The 27,324-nt window shown below is 36.8% G+C and overlaps 2 protein-coding genes across 5 annotated transcripts in view; one reads left to right on the forward strand and one right to left on the reverse strand.

Moving 5' to 3' along the window:
* AP3B1 (adaptor related protein complex 3 subunit beta 1) overlaps positions 1–27,324 on the forward strand; it is a 294,984-nt gene that overhangs the window by 82,148 nt on the left and 185,512 nt on the right. The gene's annotated exons all lie outside the window — the stretch shown is intronic.
* LOC126957627 (Y-box-binding protein 1-like) lies at positions 20,225–21,549 on the reverse strand. Its single transcript, XM_050795745.1, has one exon. It carries the CDS (start codon positions 21,000–21,002, stop codon positions 20,619–20,621), a length of 384 nt encoding a protein of 127 aa, XP_050651702.1. The 5' UTR covers positions 21,003–21,549; the 3' UTR covers positions 20,225–20,618.

Raw genomic sequence — 27,324 nt, forward strand, 5'->3', positions numbered from 1 at the left:
TAAATCCAGCAGTTTTCTCTCAGATACTAAGAGAAAATGTGAAAAACAATACTGTGATGCTTTATACTTAATGGCTTATTTTTGCTATACTTTCTTTCTTTTTTTTTTTCTTTTTTGAGCAGAGTCTCTCTCTGCTGCCCAGGCTGGGGTGCAGTGGTGCGTTCTTGGCTCACTGCAACCTGTTACCTCCCAGGTTCAAGTGATTCTTCTGCCTCAGCCTCCCAAGCGGGTGGAATTACAGACATGCGCCACCAGGTCCAGCTAACTTTTGTATTTTTAGTAGAGATGGGGTTTCAGCTTGTTGGCCAGGCTGTTGTTGAACTCCTGACCTCAAGTGATCCGCCCACCTCAGCCTCCCAGAGTGCTGGGATTACAGGTGTGAGCCACCATGCCTGGCCTGTAGTTTCTTACATAGTATTTCATTTGCCATAGGGCAATGAGAATTATTATACCCATTTTATATATGAAGAAATCGATATATACAGATTTTAGCAAGTCATTTAAGACAATATTAATTATAAAAGGTGGAGCAGAAATATAAGCAGAATTATCTGATGCCTAGGCCAGCATTATTGCCTTTGCATTTTATTACCCTGTGAGTTGTAAATTAAAATAATTTCTTAGTTACGTTTATAAGTTTTGTGTGTGTGTTTATTGTGTTCCAGTCAAAACCAACTTTGAGACTCCCAATCCAGTGCTCATGCAATTAGCTAACAACCATAATTAAATTTGCTTTCAAAGAGAAAAATCATGTTTCCTGTAAAATTTTTACAAACATTTGTTTATGTTAATATACTTGAAGTGTGGCAAAATTGTTTTTTGTTGAGGAATCGAAAATTAGTAGATACACTTTTTGAGATGAGCTGATGTACATGCTTTTGTCAAGTTCTCAAATGAACACATCATATACAAACAAGCTTCAGGGGAAGAAGAGATTTTTAATTTAGTTTATTTGCATCATTATAGATCAGTATTTAGGCTGTTTATATGTAAATGTATGATTTGAGGAACAATTAAGTGTTGACAAAGTAGATTGCAGTCATATCAATTGCAGTGCATTTTCCATAATTTTTCTAACTGACATCTTTGATGATAAATAGTGGATGCCAAGTCAAAGCCGATTATACAGTGCACTAGGAATTCATGGGGCTGTCAGGGAGAAGACCGATTGACTTTAAATTTACATATTAATGAGAAGATTTGTTAAGAGGGTGCTTGACTATAGAAAATAACAGCGTATTTATAGGGCACGACATTTTATAAATAAAGCTGATGCAGGAAAATGGAAATTAAACCTTTTAGGTTAATAAATTCAAGAGACTGCTAAAATGCACATTTGCATTTTTATTTTCTTAAATTTACCTTACTCTTTGCAGTCCATGTGGGTTGTTTTTTATTCTAGGTCAAATTTGTATCATTTTCAAGGATATAAAATTGCTTAAGTATTTTCTTTGTCATTCAAGCCTATTATGGGAGACTTCTTGAAGCATACGTCTAGACCTCAAGACTAAAGTTGCTTTTCTACAATTAATCGATCTAAAAAAATAAATATTGTAAAACACAGAGTAAATTTTTTAAAGAGTGATTTTAAATAAAAACCAGCATCCGTTAGTGGCATCAATTGTAAACTGAAAGGAAACTCTGACACTGGGGCCTGCCAGGAATGTTTTTAATTTTATGAATCTAGCTTTTTACAACTGAACTTGCTCTGGGAGATGAGAGGTTTTCAAGAATTATCAAAATATTTTACTTCAGTGATTTGGAAGTTAAAACTCTAAATATTTACCATTATTTTTTAGGATATGAATCTGGGTTATGTAATTCTGGTGGCAGTATTTATGCCAGTTTTAAATTTGGAGTAATTAATTTTGTCTCTCTGTGTATCTGTACATCAATTATAAAACCTTACATAAGTTTAACAAACTCCAAATTTAGAATTTTATTTGAAGTATTTTAAGGTAAGTTCTTAAGATTTTCAGAGGTAGCTATAAAATAACTTTTCAAAATGCAAAATTTATAAATGTAGTTTTTTGATGAGCAATTTTCTCTAGGTACAAAGGTACTTCAGGGAAGTACTTCATGAACTCCACATCCAGATCCTATCTTATCAGACCAGAGTGTTAAAGATTATTGAGTTTTAATTTTCTTTACTGGTTAATTTTCTTTGTTAAAACAAATTTTGTCTTGTGTCTTACTGGTGGACTATTATTGGATCCACAATTCTGTGGAATTTATTAAAAAAAATACTGAGAAGTTGTGGTAGAATACATTCTTTACAGTACAGTAAAGCAGTTTTTTGTGCATTGTTTTAGGCAACTGTTGACAAAGGGTTTGACATATAATTTAATGTGAAACTAAGTCCCATGATCTAATATTGAATAATGTCTCCTCTCTTCCCATTGGTTATGAAGCATTTATCGTAAAGATTCCTTATTCTTTTTGTTGTTCATAATTTATTCCTATTGATTGGATTTTTTTTAACTTATGAAGTTTTCTTTTTTAAAAAAGAAAACTTTAATTTGCCCAAGTAACATATGCATGGTTTAAAAGAAAGAAAATGAATAGTACTACAAGGCTTATGAGAAACATTTTTCTGTGTGACCCTTCTCAATGCCTGAATTAGCTTCTTCAGTTCTTTTCCCTTCTGTGTGTGAGCTCAAAAGTATCTGAGCCAGGTCTCAATCAATTTAGAAAGTTTATTTTGCCAAGGTTAGGGATACACCTGTGCCATGTACAGCCTCAAATGGTCCTGATGACGTGTGCCCAAGGTTGCTACAGCTTGCTTTTATACATTTTAGTGAGACATAATACATCAGTCAATACCTGTAAGATGCACATTGGTTCAATCTGGAAAGGCAGGACAACTTGAAGATGGGGTTTCTAGGTCATAGATAGATTTAAAGATTTCTGATTAGCAATTAATTGAGAGTTAAGTTGTTATCTGAAGACCTGGAATCAATAGGACGGAAATGTCTGGGTCATAATAAGGGGTTGTGGCGACTAAAGTTTTATCTTGCAGATGAAGCCTCCAGGTAGTATGCTTCTGACAGAATAGATTATAAATGTTTCTTATCAGACTTAAGGTCTATGTTGATGTTAATGCTGGTTGGCTTTTCCTGAATTCCAAAAGGGAGGAGGGTATAATGAGGCATGTCTGATCCACTCTTCCTATCATGGTCTGAACTAGTTTTTCAGGTTAACTTTGGAATGCTCTTGGCTGTGAGAAGGGGTCCCTTCAGGTGATTGTGGGGCTTAGAATTTTATTTTTGGTGTGTGTATGTGTGTATTTACCTTTCTCCGTTTCTAGGTAATAGACGTATTTTGCTATTTCTTGATTTATCAATTTTAGGCATTATATATTGACTTCCTATTATAGAAATGGAGAATTTGTCATTCTTCTGTTACCTTATGCTTCTGCTTACCTCTTTCATCTTTGGAATGTAATTATACTAGAATTTTTTCAATCCATGTGTGTTCATTTTCCTATGACTTATGAATATTATTCAGCTGTTTAATAGCATTTTATCTCATGGAACTTTTTGTTCTTTTTGGAATCAAAAATTGCTTCATTTTAAATTTGCTTACTTTATCATGTCACTATACGAAGCATTCCAAGTTCTCCATTGGAATATTAAATATTCTCCAAATATTATTTTATGTGCATTTGTTTTATACTTCTTGTCTACCTAGTGTCAGTTCTCCCCCTCCCACGTATTTAAATAAGAGGATCCTGATTTTATTCAGAGTAGTGATATGCCCTGTGAAAAATATCAACTATACTAAACTCCTTTAGAGTCAGAAATGGTCATATGACCCACATCTGGAAATTGGAATTCTGGGGAAGCTATTGTTTTTCTGACAGACTTATTTGACATATATATATTTTACCCTTTGCCCTTTCTCATTATTCCTTCCCAGAATGCATGTGTGATGATTAAAGGTGCAATCGTCATTTTACAAGCGTAAGGATAAAGCTATACTCTGGGGGTGGGCAGAGCCGAAAAACAAAGTGTTTGGGCAACTTTTCATTTTATGGAGCTACCTAACTAGATATTTCTGTTATATATAGCTAAACACAGTTCTAACTAGTACAGTTGTCAAGTATATCAAGTATTTCAACAGCTTCGTTTTCTTCCCAGGAGACGTCTTCCGGGAGTCTTCACCCTCTGTTCTAATCTGATTGCTTACTAGGCCTGCCAGTTCCAATCTGTTGTTCTAGAACTTAATTTCGTGTCTCTTCTGTGTTAAATCATGTTTCTTAGGCTTTCTTCCTCTCTGTCTCTCCTTCTGTTTCTCTCTCTGTCCCTCTATCTCTGTCTGTCTCTCTCCTCTTTTGGTTTTCCTGGCTTTGGAGCATATCCTCCAATGTTTTCTTAAGAATGAATAGATGGGAGATAAAATTTTGAGACTTTCAGTGTCACTCCCACACTTGATTGATATTTTATCTGGGCTCTTGGATTAGTATTCTCTTAGGCCTTGTACAGTTGAAAATGTTTTATTGTTTCTTGTATATTTGATATCTTGCTGGATATGGTACTGTTGGAACACACCCTTTTCTTCTTCTGAGAACTCTGTAGACATTACTTAATTCTCTCCTGCAGTGAATGTTGCTGTGAAGAAATCTGAAGACAGCCAAAGATTTTTCTCCCTTGCAGGTGACTTGATTTTTTTTCTCTGCATGCTAAAAAAACCTCTTTACAAAGTCTTTGAAAATTAATCAGATTACATCTCAATGAGAATTATTCCATATGACCTCCAGGTTCACTTCTTTCTTTATTTTAGGGAATTTTCTTTTCTTTTTGTAATTTTAAAAATTTGATGTTTATGTTTTTTCTGCTTCATTTGTCAGTTATATACTTCAGGAATACCCATTATTCTGTTTTATAATCTTTGTCTACCGTGTCCATCATATTTTTAAAAAAATTTCTCTAATGTTTGTCCTTTTTCCTTTTTTCTTTTTTTTGGGACAGGATCTCAACTCTGTCACCCAGGCTTGAGTACAGTGGTGTGATTACACTTCATTACAGCCTTGCCCTCCCAGGCTCAAGTGATTCTCCTGCTTGAGCCTCTTGAGTAGCTGGGACCACAGATGTGTGCCATCATGCTTGATAATTTTTGTATTTTTTTTTTTTTTTGAGATTGAGTCTCGCACTGTCACTCAAGGTGGAGTGCAGTGGCACGATCTTGGCTCATTGTAACCTCCGCCTCCTGGGTTCAAATGATTCCCCTGCCTCAGCCTTCCAAGTAGCTGGGATTACAGGTGCCTGCCACCATGCCTGCCTAATTTTTGTGTTTTTAGTAGAGATGGGGTTTTACCGTGTTGGCCAGGTTGGTTTCGAATGCCTGACTTCATGTGATCCGCCCGCCTTGGCCTCCCAAAGTGCTGGGATTACAGGTTTGAGCCACCATGCCTGGCCTAATTTTTGTATTTTTTATAAAGACAGGATTTCGCTATGTTGGCTAGGCTGATCTTGAACTCCCCAAGTGTGATCCTCCTGCCTTGACCTCCCAAAGTGCTGTGATTACAGGTGTGAGCCACTATGCTAGGCCACATTTTTGTCTTTTTATTTGCATTTGTATTATTTCAAGTTGTTTCATTGACAGTAATTTGATTTTCAATGGTCTAATCTTTTTTTTTTAGTTTTCATTTTTAATTCCGTTAATTTAGTAACAGTATTGCTTTGATCTGTTGTTTACTTACTCAGGTTTGAATTTCATATTTCCTTTATTCTATAGTTTAATCATCTTATCTTTGAACTTCTGTTTGATTGAATTCGTGTTCTTAGTAACGTGTTGGATAATATGCTTTTGACACTTACATGTAGTCCATTATATGTGTGAGGAGTGTGGTCAGGGAGAAAGATCCTTCTTTCCCCTTGCCTTACTGGCTGTTGGAGGTAATCAACAGTGTCTACCACATTCTCCATAATAACTTAAAAAATTTTTGAAGAGACTGTGATTTGGAAAGAATATTTGTTTCATCTGTTAGGATATTTACTATTCATGTATATATATGTAGTATAGATATTAGATTAAAATGAAAAGTGTTCTGACAAAATTCTTTTATCTCAGGAGTACACCTGTTCCCTCTAGATTTTGAAATGGTCTATTTTAGTTTGATCACAACATAGTATATTTTAATTCATTAAAATAGATGTCTGGTAGGTGGGGAAGGCCTGATACATTGTAAGTTGGAAGCTCTTAATTAATTTATAAGGAAAATAATGGACCGTTTCTTGTTCTCATTTATTAGGAAGTACTGCAGGCTGTGTCATCTAAGTTGCTGATTCATTCCAATTTTTAAAATTTGTTGTGGAAATGTTCACGTTTAAAAAAATCAGCTCATACTGACCTTTGTGAAATGCTTTAAAGAACTCTGTTAAAAAATGTTAGTTAAAAATAAATTTTCTTGAGCTGATGTCCTTCAGGAACACCAATTTTTCTTAGATAAATAACTTCATACATTTTCATATACAGTACATAGAGAAACCATTCCTGGTATAGTAGAGCTACATTCTGAAAAAAAAAAAAAAAACTTTTTTTTTTTAGACAAAATAAATCCCTTTTCCTCTTCACCCTCCATCCCCTTTATTCTGTGTATGTCCCGCTGAAAATTCAAGTACTTGTCTAGCATGGGGCTTATAGTATGCCGTATGTAAGCACTAGATGATGGTGCTGGTTAGTTATCCAGTTGACATGCTTACCATTTTGTAATTTGAACAGTTCTAGCCATGTTGTTGGAATTAAAAATTTAGGGCCAGACATTGACCTTTGCTTTTTCAACATTTCCTTTAGTGGTTAGCTACTGCCTTCCTCAACCCAGTAGAGACCTTGACAGATTCCCTGTTACAAGTAATTGCTTCCATAGCTAGGTGTTATTCCTGTTAATTTATTTAGGGGCCAGTAAGATTTAGTGCCTATATATATAAACATATATTTGTGTGTGTGTGATTCCATATATAAAATAATGTATTTATTGATTTAATGATTTAGTTTTTATTTTTATACATTCAGCTTACTTAGTAAAAGGTGAAAGATTTATACAGTCTGAAGAGAAACCAGAGTATAGCTTACTTAGAATCAGTGAGTTTATATTAGCACTTTCTCTCACTTTCTGTTTCCTAAACATCCTTTTTATGTGATCAACCTTATTTTTGCATTTCTTATAATTTTAACAATTTTATCTTTATATTGTATACTGTTAGTGAACTTTTATTACTGTTTTACGTCATTTTGGGATTCCTAAATTTTCTTTTCAAGTTTTTCACTGTAAGTCACAGTTCCAAGAGAAACGGATAAGTTGTTTTTAATCCATATTTTTCCCAACATTTTATTTTAAGAATTTTCAAAAGGGAAGTGATGTCAGTAAAAATGGCAGAGTAGAGAACTCCCAAGAGCTTGTTGCTCCACAGAGATACAAGAAAATGGTAAAGGGGTCAATTCAACAAGAAGAGCTAATTATCCTAAATATATATGCACCCAATACAGGAGCACCCAGATTCATAAAGCAAGTCCTTAGAGACTTACAAAGAGACTTAGAATCCCACACAATAATAATGGGAGACTTTAACACCCCACTGTCAACGTTAGACAGATCGAGACAGAAAGTTAACAAGGATATCCAGGAATTGAACTCAACTCTGCACCAAGCAGACCTAATAGACATCTACAGAACTCTCCACCCCGAATAAACAGAATATACATTCTTCTCAGCACCACATCGCACTTATTCCAAAATTGACCACATAGTTGGAAGTAAAGCATTCCTCAGCAAATGTAAAAGAACAGAAATTATAACAAACTGTCTCTCAGACCACAGTACAATCAAACTATAACTCAGTATTAAGAAACTTACTCAAAATGGCTCAACTATATGGAAACTGAACAACCTTCTCCTGAATGACTACTGGGTACATAACGAAGTGGAGGCTGAAATAAAGATGGGTCTTTGAAACCAATGAGAACAAAGATACAACATACCAGAATATCTGGGATACATTTAAAGTAGTGTGTCGAGGGAAATTTATAGCACTAAATGCCCACAAGAGAAAGCAGGAAAGATAGAAAATTGACCCTCTAACATCACAATTAAAAGAACTAGAGAAGCAAGAGCAAACACATTCAAAAGCTAGCAGAAGGCAAGAAATAACTAAGATCAGAGCAGAACTGAAGGAGATAGAGACACAAAAAACCCTTCAAAAAATCAGTGAATCCAGGAGCTGGTTTTGTGAAAAGATCAACAAAATTGATAGACCTCTAGCAAGACTAATAAAGAAGAAAAGAAAGAAGAATCAAATAGACGCTATAAAAAATGATAAAGGGGATATCACCACCGATCCCACAGAAATGCAAACTACCATCAGAGAATTCTATAAACACCTCTATGCAAATAAACTAGAAAACCTAGAAGACATGAATAAATTCCTGGGCACATACACCCTCCCAAGACTAAACCAGGAAGAAGTTGAATCCCTGAATGGACCAATAACAGGCTCTGAAATTGAAGCAATAATTAATAGCCTACCAACCAAAAAAAAAGGCCAGAACCAGACGGATTCACAGCCGAATTCTACCAGAGGTACAAGAAGGAGCTGGTACCATTCCTTCTGAAACTATTCCAATCAATAGAAAAAGAGGGAATCCTCCCTAACTCATTTTATGAGGCCAACATCAACCTGATACCAAAGCCTGACAGAGACACAACAAAAAAAGAGAATTTTAGACCAATATCCCTGATGAACATCGATGCAGAAATCCTCAATAAAATACTGGCAAACCAAATCCAGCAGCACATCAAAAAGCTTATCCACCATGATCAAGTGGGCTTCATCCCTGGGATGCAAGGCTGGTTCAACATACACAAATCAATAAATGTAATCTATCACGTAAACAGAACCAAAGACAAAAACCACATGATTATCTCAATAGATGCAGAAAAGTCCTTTGACAAAATTCAACAGCCCTTCATGCTAAAAACTCTCAATAAATTCGGTATTGATGGAACGTATCTCAAAATCATAAGAGCTATTTATGACAAACCCACAGTCAATGTTATACTGAATGGGCAAAAACTGGAGGCATTCCCTTTGAAAACTGGCACAAGACAGGGATGCCCTCTCTTACCGCTCCTATTCAACACAGTGTTGGGAGTTCTGACCAGGGCAATCAGGCAGGAGAAAGAAATAAAGGGTATTCAATTAGGAAAAGAGGAAGTAAAATTGTCCTGTTTGCAGATGACATGATTGTATATTTAGAAAACCCCATCGTCTCAGCCCCAAATCTCCTGAAGCTGATAAGCAACTTCAGCAAAGTCTCAGGATACAAAATCAATGTGCAAATACCACAAGCATTCCTATACACCAATAACAGGCCAACAGCCGAATCATGAGAGATTGTGAACCTACATTCACAATTGCTTCAAATAGAATAAAATACCTAGGAGTCCAACTTACAAGGGATGTAAAGGACCTCTTCAAGGAGAACTACAAACCAGTGCTCAAGGAAATAAAAGAGGGCACAAACAAATGGAAGAACATTCCATGCTCATGGATAGGAAGAATCAATATCATGAAAATGGCCATACTGCCCAAGGTAATTTATAGATTCAATGCCATCCCCATTAAGCTACCAATGACTGTTCAAGTTCTGTGAAGAACTTTCAAGTTCATATGGATCCAAAAAAGAGTCCATATTGCCAAGACAATCCTAAGCAAAAAGAACAAAGTTGGAGGCATCACATTTCCTGACTTCAAACTATACTACAAGGCTACAGTAACCAAAACAGCATGGTACTGGTACCAAAACAGAAATATAGACCAATAGAACAGAACTGAGCCCTCAGAGATAATACCACACATCTACAATCATCTGATCTTTGACAAACCTGACAAAAACAAGCAGTGGGGAAAGGATTCCCTATTTAATAAATGGTGCTGCGAAAACTGGCTAGCCATATGTAGAAAGCTGAAACTGGATCTCTTCCTTACACCTTATACAACAATAAATTCAAGATGGATTAGAGACTTAAATGTTAGAGCTAAGACCATAAAAACCCTAGAAGAAAACCTAAGCAATACCATTCAGGACATAGGCATGTGCAAGGACTTCATGACTAAAACACCAAAAGCAATGGCAACAAATGCCAAAATTGACAAAATGGGATCTAATTAAACTAAAGAGCTTCTGCACAGCAAAAGAAACTACCATCAGAGTGAACAGGCAACCTACAGAATGGGAGAACATTTTTGCAATCTACTCATCTGACAAAGAGCTAATATCCAGAATCTACAAAGAACTCAAACAAATTTACAAGAAAAAAACAAACCCATCAAAAAGTGGGCAAAGGATATGAACAGACACTTCTCAAAAGAAGACATTTATGCAGCCAACGGACACATGAAAAAATGCTCATCATCACTGGTCATCAGAGAAATGCAAATCAAAACCACAATGAGATACCATCTCATAGTAGTTAGAATGACAGTAATTAAAAAGTCAGGAAACAACAGGTGCTGGAGAGGATGTAGAGAAATAGGAACACTTTTAAACTGTTGGTGGGACTGTAAACTAGTTCAACCATTGTGGAAGACAGTGTGGTGATTCCTCAAGAATCTAGAACTAGAAATACCATTTGACCCAGCCATCCCATTACTGGGTATATACCCAGAGGATTATAAATCATGCTGCTATAAAGTCACATGCACACGTATGTTTATTGCGGCACTATTCACAATAGCAAAGACTTGGAACCAACGCAAATGTCCATCAATGACAGACTGGATTAAGAAAATGCGGCACATATACACCATGGAATACTATGCAGCCATAAAAAAGGGTGAGTTCGTGTCCTTTGTGGGGACATGGATGTAGCTGGAAACCATCGTTCTCAGCATACTATCACAAGAACAGAAAACCAAACACCGCATGTTCTCACTCATAGGTGGGAACTGAACAATGAGACCACTTGGACACAGGAAGGGGAACATCACACACTGGGGCCTGTCGTGGGGTGAGGGGAGGGATAGCATTAAGAGATATACCTAGTGTAAATGACGAGTTAATGGGTGCAGCACACCAACATGGCACATGTATACATAGGTAACAAACCTGCACCTTGTGCACATGTACCCTAGAACTTAAAGTATAATAAAAAAGAAAAAAAGTAGCTTAGAAATGACTGTAAACAAACAAAATCCTGATAGGCAGCAACAATAATCCCCAGGGAGGAGTTAGAATCTGAGTTAGTTACCACATCATAATATTCAAAATGTCTAGTTTTTAGTGGAAAATGATGAGGAATGTAAAGAAATCAGTAACTTTTTTCCATCCACAAGAAGAAGAGAAAATAATGGAAACTGTATCCGAGGAAGTCCAGACACTGGATTTGCTAGCCCGGGTTTTAAATCACCATGTTAAATATGCTGAAACAGCTAAATGAAACCGGGAAAACAATGACTCTCCAAGTAGAGAATATCAGTATATAGAGAGAAATGATGCAAAGAAACCAAATAGAAATACTAGAAGGAAAAAGTATAATAACTTAAATGAAGTATTCACAAGTAGAGATCAGCAGCAGATTTGAACAGGCAGAAAATTTGAACAGGCAGAACTGGTGAACTTAAAGATAAGTCAATTGAGATTATCTAGTGTAGGGAGTAGAAAGTCAAAAAGCATGAAGATGAACAGAGCCCAAAGACTTAAGAGGCATGTGGGATGCCATCAAGTGTACCAGCACACATAATACATATTCCAGGAGGAAAGGAGACAGAGAAAGGGGCAGACAGAATAGCTGAAGAAAAAAATGGCCGAAAATTTCCCAATTTGATGAAAGACAGTAATCAACACATTCAGAAAGCTCATCAGAATCTAAGTAGGAGCAATTCTGAATGCAAACCAAGACACATGATATGGTTTGGGTCTGTGTCCCCCCAAATCTCACCTTGAACTGTGATAATCCCCACATGTCAAGAGCGAGACCAGGTGGAGATAACTGAATCATGGGGGGCAGTTTCCCCCCTACTGTTCTCATGATAGTGGGGTGAGTTCTCCCGAGATCTGATGGTTTTATAAGGGGCTTTCCCCTTCACTCTATTCTCATTCTCTCTCCTGCTACCCTGTTAAGAGGTACCTACCACTATGATTGTAAGTTTCCTGAGGCCTCCCCAGCCATGCTGAACTGTGAGTCACTTAAACCTCTTTTCTTAATTACTCAGTCTCTGGTATTTCTTCATAGCAGTGTGAGAATGGACTAATACAGCACATAAGGATCACATTATCAAAAGCTAAGGACAAAAAGAGAATCTTGAGAGCAGCAAGAGAAGTGACTCATTATTTACAAGGTTTCCTCAATAAGATCAACAGCTAGTTTCTCATTAGAAACCATGGGACCAGAAGGCAGTTGAGGAACCATATTTGAAGTGTTGAAAGAAGTAAAAAAGTCAACAAGTAAGTTCTTATTTGGCAAAACTTTCCTTCAAAAATGGAGAAATGAGTACATGCCTGTATTGGTATAACAGTCCAATGTTGTAGATGCATTTCATAGTAAGATGCAGACATTAGTACACATTACTCCTAAACACTTCACTATGTATATCATTAATTAGAGTTTAATACTTGTTTATGATTGTTTTTCCTTTTGTTGGCATAAAATCTTCACAGTGAAATGCACAAATTTTAGAGTTTTGATAATTGCATGTATGTTAGTAACACACAAACTCTTTTCGTTATACGAAGTATGACTATTATCCTTCCAAGTTAGTTGTTTGCCCTCAGATGCAAGTATTGTTTTAATTTTTTTCTTTATAGTTTTGTGTTCAAAAAGTAAAGGATTTGAGATATTACCATACTTCTACATTTATACACACACACACACATACACACACACACTGAATATATGGCATATGTTTAGTGTATGTACACACACAAAAGCAGAAGCACTGATGTCTGGATCAGAGAAGAGACTTTTTATTCACTCATGGTTATCTTAGTGTCACTTTCCTGCACTTCTGTTCCCTATGAGGGTGATGTTATGAGGGTTAGTGCCACCTGCATATCTTGGGGGATGGGGAGTTGTAATACAGGAGAGGAGCTCCTCCTAAATGAATGAATCTCAGAATTTATATAGGACTCTGTATTAGTCCGTTTTCATGCTGCTGATAAAGACATCCCCAAGACTGGGCAATTTACAAAAGAAAAAGGTTTATTGGACTTACAATTCTATGTGGCTGGGGAGTGCTCACAATCATGGTGGAAGGTGAAAGGCACGTCACACATGGTGGCAGACAAGAGAAGAGAGAGCTTGTGCAGGGAAACTCCCCTTTTTAGAACCATCAGATCTCAAAAGACTTATTCGCTAACATAGCATGGGAAAGACTTATCCCCATGATTCAATTACCTCCCACTGGGTTCCTCCCATGACACATGGGAATTGTGGGGAACTATATCAGACTGTGTGCATCTCAGAGCTTATATAGGACTGCTTTTGTGTCTGCTCCTCCTCCCCTGTGTAGAGAGAGGGATATTTACCTTATCTTTCTAATGTAAACAGGACAATGTCTGTTTTTCCATTATCCTGTGAAATTTAAATGATGGAAGATAAACCCATACATCTCCTTGGATGTCTGTCTCTCTGTCTTTAACTTCCAAGACTCATTTGCCATTTACTCATATGTTAATCCAGGTTGCCAGCACTCTTTGCTCAGGAAGCCCTGATCATGCAAAAACATGGATATAATCATGGAACATTGTTTACTGATAACAAAGATTAATTTAACTTGTTGTAGAACTTAATATAATTAGATGCATATTGTGTTCTTTTTGGTACATCTTCCTTTACTCAGCATTATATTTTGGAGATTGATCCACATTGTATTGGTAGTTGATTTTTAGAATCTTCAAAATAGTATGTTCAGTGTTATTTTGCTGAATAATAGTCTATTGCATGAATATTCCATAGTTTATCCATTCTCATATTAATAAATACCTGAGCTATTTCCAGTGTTTTGTCTATTGTAATAAATCTGTTAGGAACATTCTTAAACAAATCTTTTTATGTTTTTGTATATATTGGGTCAATACCTAGATATAGAATTATTGGATCATAAGGTAGATATATTTTGGTTCTGCAAGAACTTGTCAGTCTTTTTCCCAAAGTAGTTGTATTATTGTTTCAGTTTGCTACAGTTGCCATGACAAAATACCACAGATTGGGTGGCTTAAACAACAGAAATTTATTTTCTCACAGTTCTGATGTCTAGAAGTGCAAGATCTCAAGGTGTTGGCAGGTTTGGTTTCTCCTGAGGCCTCTGTCCTTTGCTTACAGGTGGCCATCTTCTCACTGTGTCTGCATATTCCTAGGGCTTTCCTGAGTATCCAGATTTCCTTCTTTTATTAGGACACTAGTCACATTGTATTAGGGCCCACCCTCATGGCCTCATTTTAATGTAATCACCTCTTTAAAGGCCCTGTCTCCAAATATAGTCACATTTGGAGGTTAAGGCTTCAACAGAAGAATTTAGGGTTGGGGAGCACAGTTCGGCCCATAACAAGCAAGCTATAAACCGTACAGTGACATCTGGAGATTTTGTTCGCTCCGTATCCTCACCAATATTTGGTAATGTTAATGTTATTCATTCTGGCCATTCTGTTGGGTTTTGCAATTAAAATGAGTTCTCTTAGTGGTATTCTAATAAAGAATTATTTAATCCTTTTCTTTTTTAATGAGTCAGGGTCTCTGTTGCCCAGGTTGGGGTGCAGTAATGCCATCTTGGCTCTCTGCTGACTCAACCTCCCAGGTCCAAGTGATCCTCCCATCTCAGTTTCCCGAGTAGCTATGACTACAGGCACACACTGCCATGCCTGGCTAATTTTTTGTATTTTTAGTAGAGACGGGGTTTCGCCATTTTGCTCAGGCTGGTCTTGAACTCCAGGGCTCAAGTGATTCACCTGCTTCAGCCTCCCAAAGTGCTGGGATTACAGAATAATTATTTAATTCTGAGATGGTTTGAGGTTAGAAAACTTGGTCCTTTTTTCCTCAAAAACCATAACTAGATAATTGAAGGATTAGAAAAAAATTAAAAATCCATGTCGGAGCCTCCTTGAACCCTTCTGTTACACACCCATTCCCCTCGTACCCCCTTCCGCTGCTTGGCAGTCACAGACTGCACCCACTTATGTTTGAGTGATGACTGCTGTACACCCATGGAGCTGTCATCTTTGCCTCCAGTGCCACAGGTCTTTGCGTAAGCATATGTTTTCATTTCTATAGGGTTCTATAGTAAGCATGCGCCTTTCCCCATCTTACCTCCAGTTGCTACTCTCCAAAGGCAAACAGATCTAAATCTTTTAGCTTTGTCTTCTACTGGTTGTCTTTATATTTTTAAAAATAACTTGTGTATATGATTTTGTTTCCCCAGTGACTCAGTGTATCCTATAATTTAGATACAGGAATATTTTGTAAATAAGAATAAATAGTCCTTTTATGAAACTTTATATAAAAACCTTTTATATTCCAATTATTTCCGTTTTTTGCTTTTTTAAAATGTTAAGTTGGTGTTTTGTGGAAATGTAGTTTTCTACCCTCCCTTTACCTAGAATATAAGTTTTTTTTCTGTTTTATGTATTAGAGTTCCTCATAGTATTAAACAAATGGAACTTTTAGTTAATCGCCTTCCTTCTTAGGATGTCCACAAATATTGTGAAACCTCTGCTTTAACCCATTTGTTTTTATGCCCTGGAGGAGAATTAAACATCAATTTCAATTCAACACATTTACTTTCCTGTCTGTAATATAAACTTTTTATTTTAGAGATTAAGGTATGGAGAGAATGAATACATGAGGAATCATGATTAGTTCTACTTAGGATCATTGTAATTTTGTTTCATAATTTATGATCAAATGAAAACTACTCTAAAATGCATTTTGCTTAACAAAAAGTGATTCTATGTTATTCCCCATTACTGGATCTACTTTAATTAGTTTTTAAAGAAGTAGGACCCTTATTTCTCATGTCTTGAAACGCTTAGACCTAAGTTCAACATGTTTCATGAGCATATTTTATTTCAGAAAATTTGAAAAATGCCTTATTATAAATACTCCAGATTTCTCAGTAACAAAGTTTGGAAAATGCTGCATTCAGAAAGCTTGTTTCTTACATACTAGAACTGAACATCTAGTCATAAGAAATGAAATGTGTTGTGGGCAATTGAACACTGAAGTTTCATCGTGGCTCAACACAAAGTTACTGTGCACAGGTGTTTCTATAATTGTGATGTATTGGGGGAGATTCAGTGTTCAATGGTCCTCAAACCCACACTTCCACCTGTGTGGTATAGTGGTCACTGGGCTGTGTTATAAAACATGTAAAGTGTACAGCATAGCAATTTCTTCACAGAAGGAAAAAAATCTCAAACCAGTATGCATATCCTTTGTTGTTTTACATAGACACAAATTTTGGGGAAGGAGACTTTTTTTCTTCTTTGTGAAAAATATTAAAATAAAAGTTTCATTAAACATGAATTTTTTTCCAGTGAATTATCTCTAATAATGTATTCTATTACTACTTAGTAACTAATTTGACTGAGTGAGTATTATATTACTAACCACCTACCCACCCTGGTCTTCTCAGGAACATCTAACCTAATGTCAGAGAGATGTAACACAATATACCGCTGTGGTATGTGTCATGGACTGATTGTTTGCATCCCCTCTGAGTGCATAATTGAAGACTTAGCCCTAGGGTGATGATATTTAGAGATGGGGCATTTGGGAGGTAATGAGGTTTAGAGGAGGTCACGAGAGTGGGGCCCTCATGATGGGATTAGTGCCCTTCTAAGACGAGACATAATGAGCTTGCTTCCTCTTTTCCACCATATGAGGTAGCTGTCCACATGCTAGGAGGAGGGCCTTCACTAGGAATTGAATCACTTGCCTCTTGATCTTGGACTTTTCAACCTCAAGAACTGTGAGAAATAAATGTCTCTTGTTTCAGGCAACCTACACTGTGGTATTTTGTTATAACAGCCTGAGTTGATTGGTGCAGTATGTTAGATTACATGGGAATGTCATGATGGTTAAAGTCACTTTTAAACATTTTGGAAGAGAGTAAGGCCACAGCAGGTTGCAGAGATTGTTTCATACTGGTGTAAATCTCGAGATGTCACTAGCACTCTTCAGGCTGCCTTGGAGTTCAGAAGGCAAGTGGGTATATTCAGGGTCTTTTATGAGACTACTATAAATGCCAAGGTAATAAAGGCCAGAGGTGACAGGATAAAGAATAATAATTCCTGAGTTCAAATCCTGGCTCTACCATTTTTAATCTCTGTGACTACTGAAAATTTATGTAAATTGTGTGCACCTCAGTTCTTTCATCTGTGAAAAAGATAGTAAATACCTGCTTTCTTTACCACATAGGGTGGTTCTCAGGTTTCAGAGAGGTATTTGTTCAAGTGTTTTATTAATACTAGGAGTTTCTTAAGCTGAAGTTGTTTTTTATTTCTACTAAGTCCATTGTTACTGGTCACATGATACAAAAGTAGATTTTTTTTCAGGAATGTTTGATTCCTTTATCAATTTTTATACATAAAAATGTTTTGCTATATGCAATTTTAACTGTCACTAATTTTATTTTTTATTTTTCTGTTATGAACTGACAAAAGATCATAATTTGTGTTTATTTCTTAGGAAATCCAGTCAGATAAAATAAATCTCCCTGTGTCTTAAGATCTTTTTAAAAAGTAAATATTATCCTCAGCACCCAAAATTGTGGGTTCAGTTACTGGCTTATTACTATTTTTGTGAACATTTATGTTCAGAGCTTCAGATACAGAATATATGGAAAGTACTACTACTTCAGTATAATTTCACACTTTTCTTTATTCCACGAGCCTGTGGAATAGTACCTTAAGAGTATATAAACCATGCCTTTTCCAAAATATACTTCATGGAGTAATGTTATTTTTCGCCTTCATAAAACTTATATTTAATGTAACGACGTTTGCGTCTTCTGAAAGTGAATGTTTTTGAGCAAAGTGGAAAGCTTTATTTTACTCTGATTTTTTTTTTCCACTAGCATTAGTGTGGTTGGTAACATGAGTAGAGACCTATTTTTATATAAGATAGGTTCAGATATATATATAGGTTCACTGCTTTCTTAAAAATAAAAATAAGCTTTATTTTTTGGAGCAGTTACAAGTTTACAATAAAACTTGGTTGAAAGTACAGAGATTTCCTGTATACCCTCTATCTCTACACATGCAAAACATCCCCCATCAACATTTTACATTACGATCGATGAATTTACATTAATACTACTGTCACCCAAAGTCCACAGTTTACATTAGGGTTCATCCTTGGTGTTGTACATTCTGTGGATTTTGTCTGATACATAATAACATGAATACACCATTGTGTTTTATCATACACAATAGTTTTGCTTCCCTAAAAATTTCTATGGTCTACTTGTTCATCCCTCTCTCCCCACCAGTGCCTGGCAATCACTAATCTTTTTAATGTCTACATAGTTTGCCTTTTCCAAAGGCAAAATATATAGTTGGAATCATACAATATGTAACCTTTTCAGATTGGATTCTCTCACTTATATTGTAATATGCATTTAAGTTGTCTCCATGTCTTTTCATAGCTTGTTAGCTCATTTGGTTTTTAGCACTGAATACTATTCCTTTGCCTGGATGTACCACAGTTTATTTATCCACTCACCTACTGAAAGACATTTTGAGCACTTTCTAGTTTTGGCAATGATGAATAAAGCTGCTGTATCCATGTGCAGGCTTTTGTGTGGACATCTTTTCAGCTTTTTTGCGTAAATATCAAGGAGTGTGATTGCTGGATTGTTTGGTAAGAGTATGTTTACTTTAGTAAGAAACTGCAGAGTTGCCTTTCAGAGTGGCTGTACCATTTTGCATTCCCGTCAGCAATGAATGAGAGTTCCTGTCACTTTATATCCTTGTCTGTATATGAAGTTATCAAGTTTTTGGACTTTGTCCATTCTAATAAATGTGTTATAGTATATCATTTGTTTTAGTTAGCAATTCCCTAATGACATGGTCTTGAGCATGTTTTTATATGTTTATTTGCCATCTGTGTATCTTTTTTGGTGAGGTGTCTGTTCAGGTCTTCAGTCCATTTTTTAAAACTTGGACTGTTTGTTTTCTTATTGTTGAATTTTAGGAACTCTTTGTATATTTTGGATAACAGTCCTTTATCAGATATGTCTTTTGCAAATATTTTCTCCCAGTCTGTGGCTTGTCTTCTGATTCTTTTGACCTTGTCTTTTGCATAGCAAAAGCTTTAAATTTTAATGAAGTCCAGCCTATCAATTATTTCTTCCACAGATCATGTCTTTTGTATTGTATCTAAAAGTTGCCATACTCAAGGTCATCTAGATTCCTATGTTAACCTCTAAAAGTTTTATAGTTTTGTGTTTTTCATTGAGGTCTGTGACCCATTTTGAGTTAATTTTTGTGAAGGTTGTAAGGTCTGTGTCTAGATTTATTTATTATTTTTATTTTTATTTTTTGAGACAGAGTCTTGCTTTGTCACCCAGGCTGGAGTGCAGTGGCACGATCTCAGCTCAGTGCAGCCTCCACCTCCTGGGTTCAAGCTATTCTCCTGCCTCAACCTCCTGAGTAGCTGGGATAACAGGTGCGCACCACCACGGCCAGCTAATTTTTTGGTATTTTTAGTAGAGACAGGGTTTTACCATGTTGGTCAGGCTGGTCTCGAACTCCTGACCTCGTAATCTGCCCGCCTCAGCCTCCCAAAGTTCTGGGATTACAGGTGTGAGCCACTGTTCCTGGCCTGTGAGTCTTCGTTTGTTCCAGCATCATTTGTTGAAAGACTATCTTTTCTCCATCGTATTGTCTTGGCTGTTTTGTGAAAGCAGTTGGCTGTATTTATGAGAGTCTGTTTCTGGGCTTTTTCTTCTGTTCCATTGATGTTTTTATCTGTTATTTCACAAATACCACACTGTCTTGATATGTGTAGCTTTACAGTAAGTCTTAATTATGGGAAACTTTAAACATACATAAAAGTATAACTGACAGTTCAACGAATCCCTATGTATACATCACGTAGCTGCACTGTTCATCAGCTCATGGCTGCTCTTGTTTTGCTACCCTACCCCATTCCAAGATTTCATGTAGGATTTTAGATATCATATAATTTCATTTCTTTCTTCTTCTTTTTTTTTTTTTACACAAAGACGATTATTTAAGACCTTTATTAACAGGTGCTTGCAGTTTGTTGACTTTTTTGAAAAAATCAAGTTGTAAACTTTTATTACAAATTAAAATCGAAGTTCTTAAAAATCTCAACTTGACCAGATATGAAATAATTTAAAAACCCTTTAAAGGCGTATTGAGAAAAAGCAGGCTTTTAAACACGTTTGTTATTACCAAAAAGAGACGTCTTTAGGTAAAAATAATAAAAACCCCATGCTGCATAGATAATGCAGATAGTTCTCTTTATCTGGTCAATGGGCACAAAGCAAGCACTTAAGGTCTTCAGCTCGAATCTTTTGTTCATTTCTTATTGCTGGAATTTCATATTTCTTCTTGCTGGATGACTAAACCGGAAGATGGTAGAGATGGTAAGCCGGCATTTACTCAGCCCCGCCCTGCTCAGCCTCCGGAGCGGACGAATTCTCAGCTGGTGGATCGGCTGCTTTTGTCTCTTTGCCATCTTGTGGTTTAGGGTTTTCTGGGCGTCTGCGTGGGTAATTGAAGTTGCGGCGGTACCGACGTTGAGGTGGCTGCTGTCCTTGGGTCTCATCTCCTTGATTTTCTTTATCTTCTTCATTGCCGTCCTCTCTAGGCTGTCTTTGGCGAGGAGGGCCCCTGCGGAATCGTGGTCTATATCCCCGATACATATTCTGCCTCACTGGTCTACCTTGTTCTCCTGAACCCTGGTTGTCAGCACCCTCCATCACTTCTCCCTGCACAGGAGGGTTGGAATACTGTGGTCTACGCCCATAGGGTCTCCGCATGTAGTAAGGTGGGAACCTTCACCTGCAGTAGGGCCGGCGTTGTTGGGCCTGGACTTCGGGAGCACCCCTCCGATCGCTCGTTCTTTTCCCCACTCTCACTATTCTGGTAATTTTGCTGGTAATTGCGTGGAGGACCCCTACCACGTGGATAGCGTCTGTAATGGTTACCGTCTGCTGCATATTTACTGCCTTGAACGGGACCACCACCAGGACCTGTAACATTTGCTGCCTTCGCACCCTTTTCTCCTTCAACAACATCAAACTCCACAGTCTCTCCATCTCCTACACTGCGAAGTTACTTCCTGGGGTTATTCTTCTTTATGGCAGTCTGGTGTACAAATACATCTTCCTTGGTGTCATTCCTGTTGATGAAACCATATCCGTTCCTTACATTGAACCATTTTACTGTTCCCAAAACCTTCGTTGGGATGACCTTCTTGGTCGGCAGGCGCCGCCCTTGTGAGGCCTCCCGGGCCACAGCTCCCTGCGCCGCTGCCCGTAGTGCCAGGCTTAGTGTCCGCGGCGCTGAGGGCGGGGGCGGCGGGCGGCTGCTGGCAGGGCCGGCAGCGGCGGTGGGGCTGTTCAGGGCTCTCTGGGGTCCGCTCTCCGCTCCCGCTACCGATCGAACTCATATAATTTCATTTCTATCAAGAGTGTATTTATAAAACATTATCTTTACTTTAAAGAAACCGCAAAGCCTTCTCCAGTATAAATTGGTCCCCATTAAAAAAAATTTTTTTTGGTCCAGCTTAAATGTATATTTTTAAAGAAACATTAAAAAAGTATTCTATGGTAGTATTTCATACATGTACATCTTTTAAACATGGAAAAATAAAACATTCTTTTATAAATGGAACATTTTGTACTCATTTTATGAAATAGTTTTATCACATATTTTGGAGATATTTTGAGAACTCCTTTTTGAGTTGTTTTCATTTAATAGTTTTCCATTGGAAAGCATCTTTACTTCTGTCTGGATTTTTGTAGATACACATTACCTTGGAATACAGATACAATGCTGTTATAGAAATATGTTTCAGACTTTGAGTACTCATTCACATACTAGCATAGTTACTTAGAATTATTTTGTAAGGAAGATTTGTCATTTCTCCCTCATTTGTTTATTTATTAGTTATTTTAACTGCCTTAGCTCTAGAACCGGTCATGTTTCCATGTAAAAGAGCATGTTTTATGCTTTAGAAGTAATGTTTTCTGTCTTAGATTTCGGTCAAATGGTTCTGTCTTTTTGTAATAGTAATACCAGTATTATATTGGTGCAAAGTTGGCATTACTTAATGACTGTATAGGAAAACTGAAACCACAATATAAAACATTTTAATTAGTACCAATTGGAAACCCCATGTGTGATAATGCCTCATTTCTGTAGGCTCAATAGAAACAACATGTGTAATAATTGATTTTTTAAAATCTTTTCAAGCATTTGTAAAACACATTTTTCTTGCCCGTTGGCAATGGAAGATATAATTTTTACTGTTTTAAAATTATGTCTTTTGTTGTCTGTGTAACAAGAAATCAGAATATCAAGATAGTTGAAATGTTATGCATAATATACTAAAAATAAGGGCTTTGTACATAAAATAATATCTAAAAGCTTCATAACAGCCATGTTAGCTACATAAGGGGTTTTTCTACTTTGTTTCAAATTCATAGATATATTAATTGAAACTGCCTAGTATCAATCTCTAGTTAATAAATACATTTGGGCTGGGCGCAGTGGCTCGCGCCTGTAATCCCAGCACTTTGGGAGGCCGAGGCGGGCGGATCACGAGGTCAGGAGATCGAGACCATCCTGGCTAACAAGGTGAAACCCCGTCTCTACTAAAAATACAAAAAATTAACCGGGCGTGGTGGCGGGCGCCTGTAGTCCCAGCGACTCGGGAGGCTGAGGCAGGAGAATGGCATGAACTCGGGAGCTTGCGGTGAGCTGAGATTGTGCCACGGCACTCTAGCCTGGGCATCAGAGCGAGACTCTGTCTCAAAGAAAAAACAATTATATATATATATATGTGTGTGTGTGTGTAGATATATATATGTGTGTATATATATATTTGAGGATACAGAATAAGCTCAGAAGATTAAGCAGTTCTAAAAACAGTATATTTCTAAAAACTGCTTTCAAGTACAAATGGAGGGAATGTTAAAATTCTCTTTTATGTATATGAAGTATGGTTAGTATACCAAGTGGAATAAATGGAAACTTACTATAAAGTAGATTTCAGTCTTTCAAATTCATTTATTTTTACTCTTAAGCAGACTAAACATTTTCCTTAATATATCTGGTTTGTCTTATTTAACTATTTTGTTTCTGGACAAGGAGAAAGTAAAATTCATTTCATCATATAGTTAACATGTTAAATAAGAATGATTACTTTTGAAACCATTCACAGTCGTCTCAGATATAAACTTCGATTCCTCTACTTAACTTACTGAAGTATCTGGGCTATTATCTCTAACAGAGCACAAATCTTCCTCTATCTGATATGTCAAAAGTATCACAAAGGTAAAATCAGTTAAGTTGAAATTTTTAAAATATTACTGAATTTAAAGAACTCTGCAAGTGGTCACTGAAAGTCTACCGCTTTATATAAATACAATATAAAAATATATCTGAGTTTTCTGAAAAATTGTATTGTGTTGCATTATCTGCCGTAAAGCTTGATCTTACCACTCAATTCCTTGAACATATTAATCGTAGTTGTTTTATAGTCTCTCTTAGTTTGAGCTACTATAACAACAATATCCTAGATTGGATGAGTTAAACAATAAACATTTATTTCTCACAGTTCTGGAGACTGGGAGTATGGGATCAAGGCTCTGACAGATTTGATGTCTGGTGAGGGTCTATTTCTTGGTTCATAGATAGATGACTCTCTTCTTCACATGATGGAAAAAAAGGCCAGAAAGCTCTCTGAGGTTCATTTTGTGATGGCACTAATTCCATTTATGAGGGTTCCGTCTTTATGACCTAATCACCTTTCAAAGGCCCCATCTCCTATCCTGGATACTAGGGGATAGTATCCTAGTCCTATCCCCATCACACTGGGGATTAGGATTTCTTTCTTTCTTTCTTTTATTTTTATTTTTGGAGATAGAGTCTCGCTCTGTCGCCCAGGCTGGAGTGCAGTGGTGCAATCTTGGCTCACTGCAGCCTCCGCCTCCCAGGTTCAAGTGATTCTTCTGCCTCAGCCTCTGGAGTAGCTGGGATTACAGGTGTGCACCACCATGCATGGCTAATTTTTGTATTTTTAGTAGAGATGGGGTTTCACCACGTTGGCCAGGCTTGTCTCGAGCTTCTGACTTCAGGTGATCCGCCCACCTTGGCCTCCCGAAGTGCTGGGATTACAGGTGTGAGCCCCTGTGCCTGGCCTAGGATTTCATTATATGAATTTGTGGGAGGACAGAATCGTTCAGTTCGTAATATAGTTCACTTAAAATTACGTCTGCCAAAGTCATTTCTAGATTCCCTATTTTTCTTTTTTTTTTTTCCTCTTGGTTTATATTTACGTTTTTGTCTTTTTTTCTTGTATGTAATAAAGACATTTTATTGAAGTAGAAATATATATTGCAGACTGGGCGCGGTGGCTCACACCGGTAATCCCAGCACTTTAGGAAGATGAGGTGGGCAGATCAGCTGAGGTTGGGAGTTCGAGACCAGCCTGACCAACGTGGAGAAACTCCGGCTCTACTAAAAATACAAAATTAGCTAGCTGGGCGTGGTGGTGCATGTCTGTAACCCTAGCTACCCAGGAGGCTGAGGCAGGAGAATTGCTTGAACCCAGGAGGTGGAGGTTGCAGTGAGCTGAGATGGTGCCATTGCATTCCAGCCTGGGTTTTAAGAGCGAAACATTTACTGCAAATGACTATACATTTTCATAAACTGAATACACCTATGTACCAAATACCTAGATTGAGAAACAGTAATTATCAGTATACTTCATAAGACCTCCTCTTGATACCCTTCACTTAATAATCTTTTCCTCCCCGAAAGAAACAGTATCCTTACCCTTAGTAAAACCACCATTTCCTTTCTGATAAATTGTTGGACTAGTTTGAAGCTTTGGATGATGGATTTTGTTCTACTTGTGGTTCTAGGGAAGGGATTCAACAATCTTGAGTTCACTTACTCACCTCAATTGTGGATTGAGATGATTTAAGCTGGGCTTTAATCTGACCGTCATTACTCCCCAAGATACAGATTTTATCTTTTAAACCAAAGGCTAGAGGAGTTAGCAGGATTGTAATTTTTGGCGGATCCTGGCCTCTGCCTTTTGTTACTGCATTTTTGTGAATCTGCTGAAAGTTCTACTCAGCTTTTAGGCCTCTCAGCTTCCTCTGGTCTAATTAACACTTTTTTTTTTTTTTTTTTTGGAAAAGCAATTCCAAAAGCCAATTGGAATTTTAGGTTTCTAGATTTACTACGTCTTCTGGGCCTTGTTTGCATAATTCATCACTGTTCTTTTAGCCCTCCAGTGCCTTCAAACAGGTTTCTTAACTTTTCCCCAGCTTTTCTAGTTCTCACTGACAGCTGGTTGTTCTGAGTTGTCTGTTTAGCCATTCTTAGAAATATTGCCTGTTTTTAAAAAGTCTTCTCTAAAGGCTTACTTAAAATGACGTCTTTTATCACTGTGATCTGTAGCTCCTTTTAAGCATCCATAACTAGCATTGATTGAAGTTGTTTCAGTGTAATGAGTTCCCCAAACAATACATTATGGTTCAAAATGAAGCAGTTGTGTAAGAGCCTCATAATACATTTGTAAATCCTCAAGTATGAGGCAACTTCTTTCTGAGGGATAATTTTAGGGGGGAAACTTTTTTTCTTATTTGGCATCTAGGGATATTGAATTTGAGGCGTAGTAATAGTTTCAATTACATAGCTTCTAGAAAGACAGTTTCTTAATAATAGAAGCGGTGGCAATAGCCACTATTTGTGTACTTTAATTCGTATCAGGCACTAAGTGCTTGTATAATGTTCAATAAACTGATTCAATCTTTATAAACACTTTAATGATATAGATACTGCTTTTATAGATGAGTAAACCAAGACAAGGAAAAAAATCAAGACAAGGAAAGGTGGAGTGATTTGTCACGGTCATAGAGCCAGCACTTATATTGAACTGGTGTGTCCAGATATACCCATATACTGTGTATGTATCTAGCATCCATTCTGTTTGGACTAATGTCTGTTCTGATTCATTAAAAACCTGAGACACATAGTCCACAGTAACACAGATGCAAATATGTTGTTGGAGATTCATTCTCATCCTCCAAGAAAGCCTCATCTCCTTCATTTCATTAACCTCATAAAAACGTCCACCCTTCACTTATCCATTTTTTCTCTGCTTGGTTCCAACTTAGAGAATTATGCGGTTGGTACATGCCTATAGCTAGTAACCAGGAGAGCCGGATCTAAGAAGCTGTGTCATGATGTTCTCATGGCAGTGGAACCAAACTGAAATTTCATAAAAAAGTATAAGAGAATTTCTTCTGAGGGGCATGTTTTTAAATGATAATTGACATGAACTATTTTAGCTATAAGCAACATGTTCTTCATGTTTGTTAGCTCATAATCCCATTATAAAAACTTTATTTCAAATAATCCCTTTTATTTTAGGAAATTACAATTTCTGTAATATTGTATGTTAATTTGTAGAAGTTTTGTTAGTAGCAATATAAGATCATTGAATCATGTGGAAAAGATCCTAATGAAAATTACTCTTTTGAAATCTTTTTATTATTAATATTTTATTAATGTTTGCATAATTTTTATTTTATTTTATTTGAGACAGAGTCTTGCTCTGTCATCCAGTCTGGAGTGCAGTGGCATGATCTTGGCTCACTACAACCTCTGTGTCCCGGGTTCAAGTGATTCTCCTGCCTCAGCCTTCCAAGTATCTTGGACTACAGACATGAGCCACCACGCCTGGCTAATTTTTGTATTTTAAGTAGAGATGGGGTTCCACCATGTTGGCCAGGTTGGTCTCAAACTCTTGACCTCAGGTGATCTGCCTGCCTTGGCCTCCCAAAGTGCTGGGATTATAGGTGTGAGCCACCATGCCTGGCTGCATAATTTTTTAAAACTATAAAAAAATTTATCAGTGGGAAGCAGTTGCATCAATTATGAACCATATATGTTATGAAACATTACTAAATTTTAATAAGATAATGATTCATCGACCTTTAATTATAGTCATTACAAATGCCATCCTTTGAATTAAGTACATATTGAAGAAATACAGTAATGCAAGTAATCCTCTGTAAAGTGTTCATATTTTTGTAAATGCATATTAAAATCAAACCATAT

The sequence above is a fragment of the Macaca thibetana genome, chromosome 6 (genome assembly GCF_024542745.1).
Source record: "Macaca thibetana thibetana isolate TM-01 chromosome 6, ASM2454274v1, whole genome shotgun sequence".
Taxonomy (NCBI): Eukaryota; Metazoa; Chordata; class Mammalia; order Primates; family Cercopithecidae; genus Macaca; species Macaca thibetana.

Bases quoted from the DNA above. Each gene is read 5' to 3' on its own strand.
- LOC126957627 (XM_050795745.1), bottom strand. From the start codon at position 21,002: ATGCGGAGACCCTATGGGCGTAGACCACAGTATTCCAACCCTCCTGTG.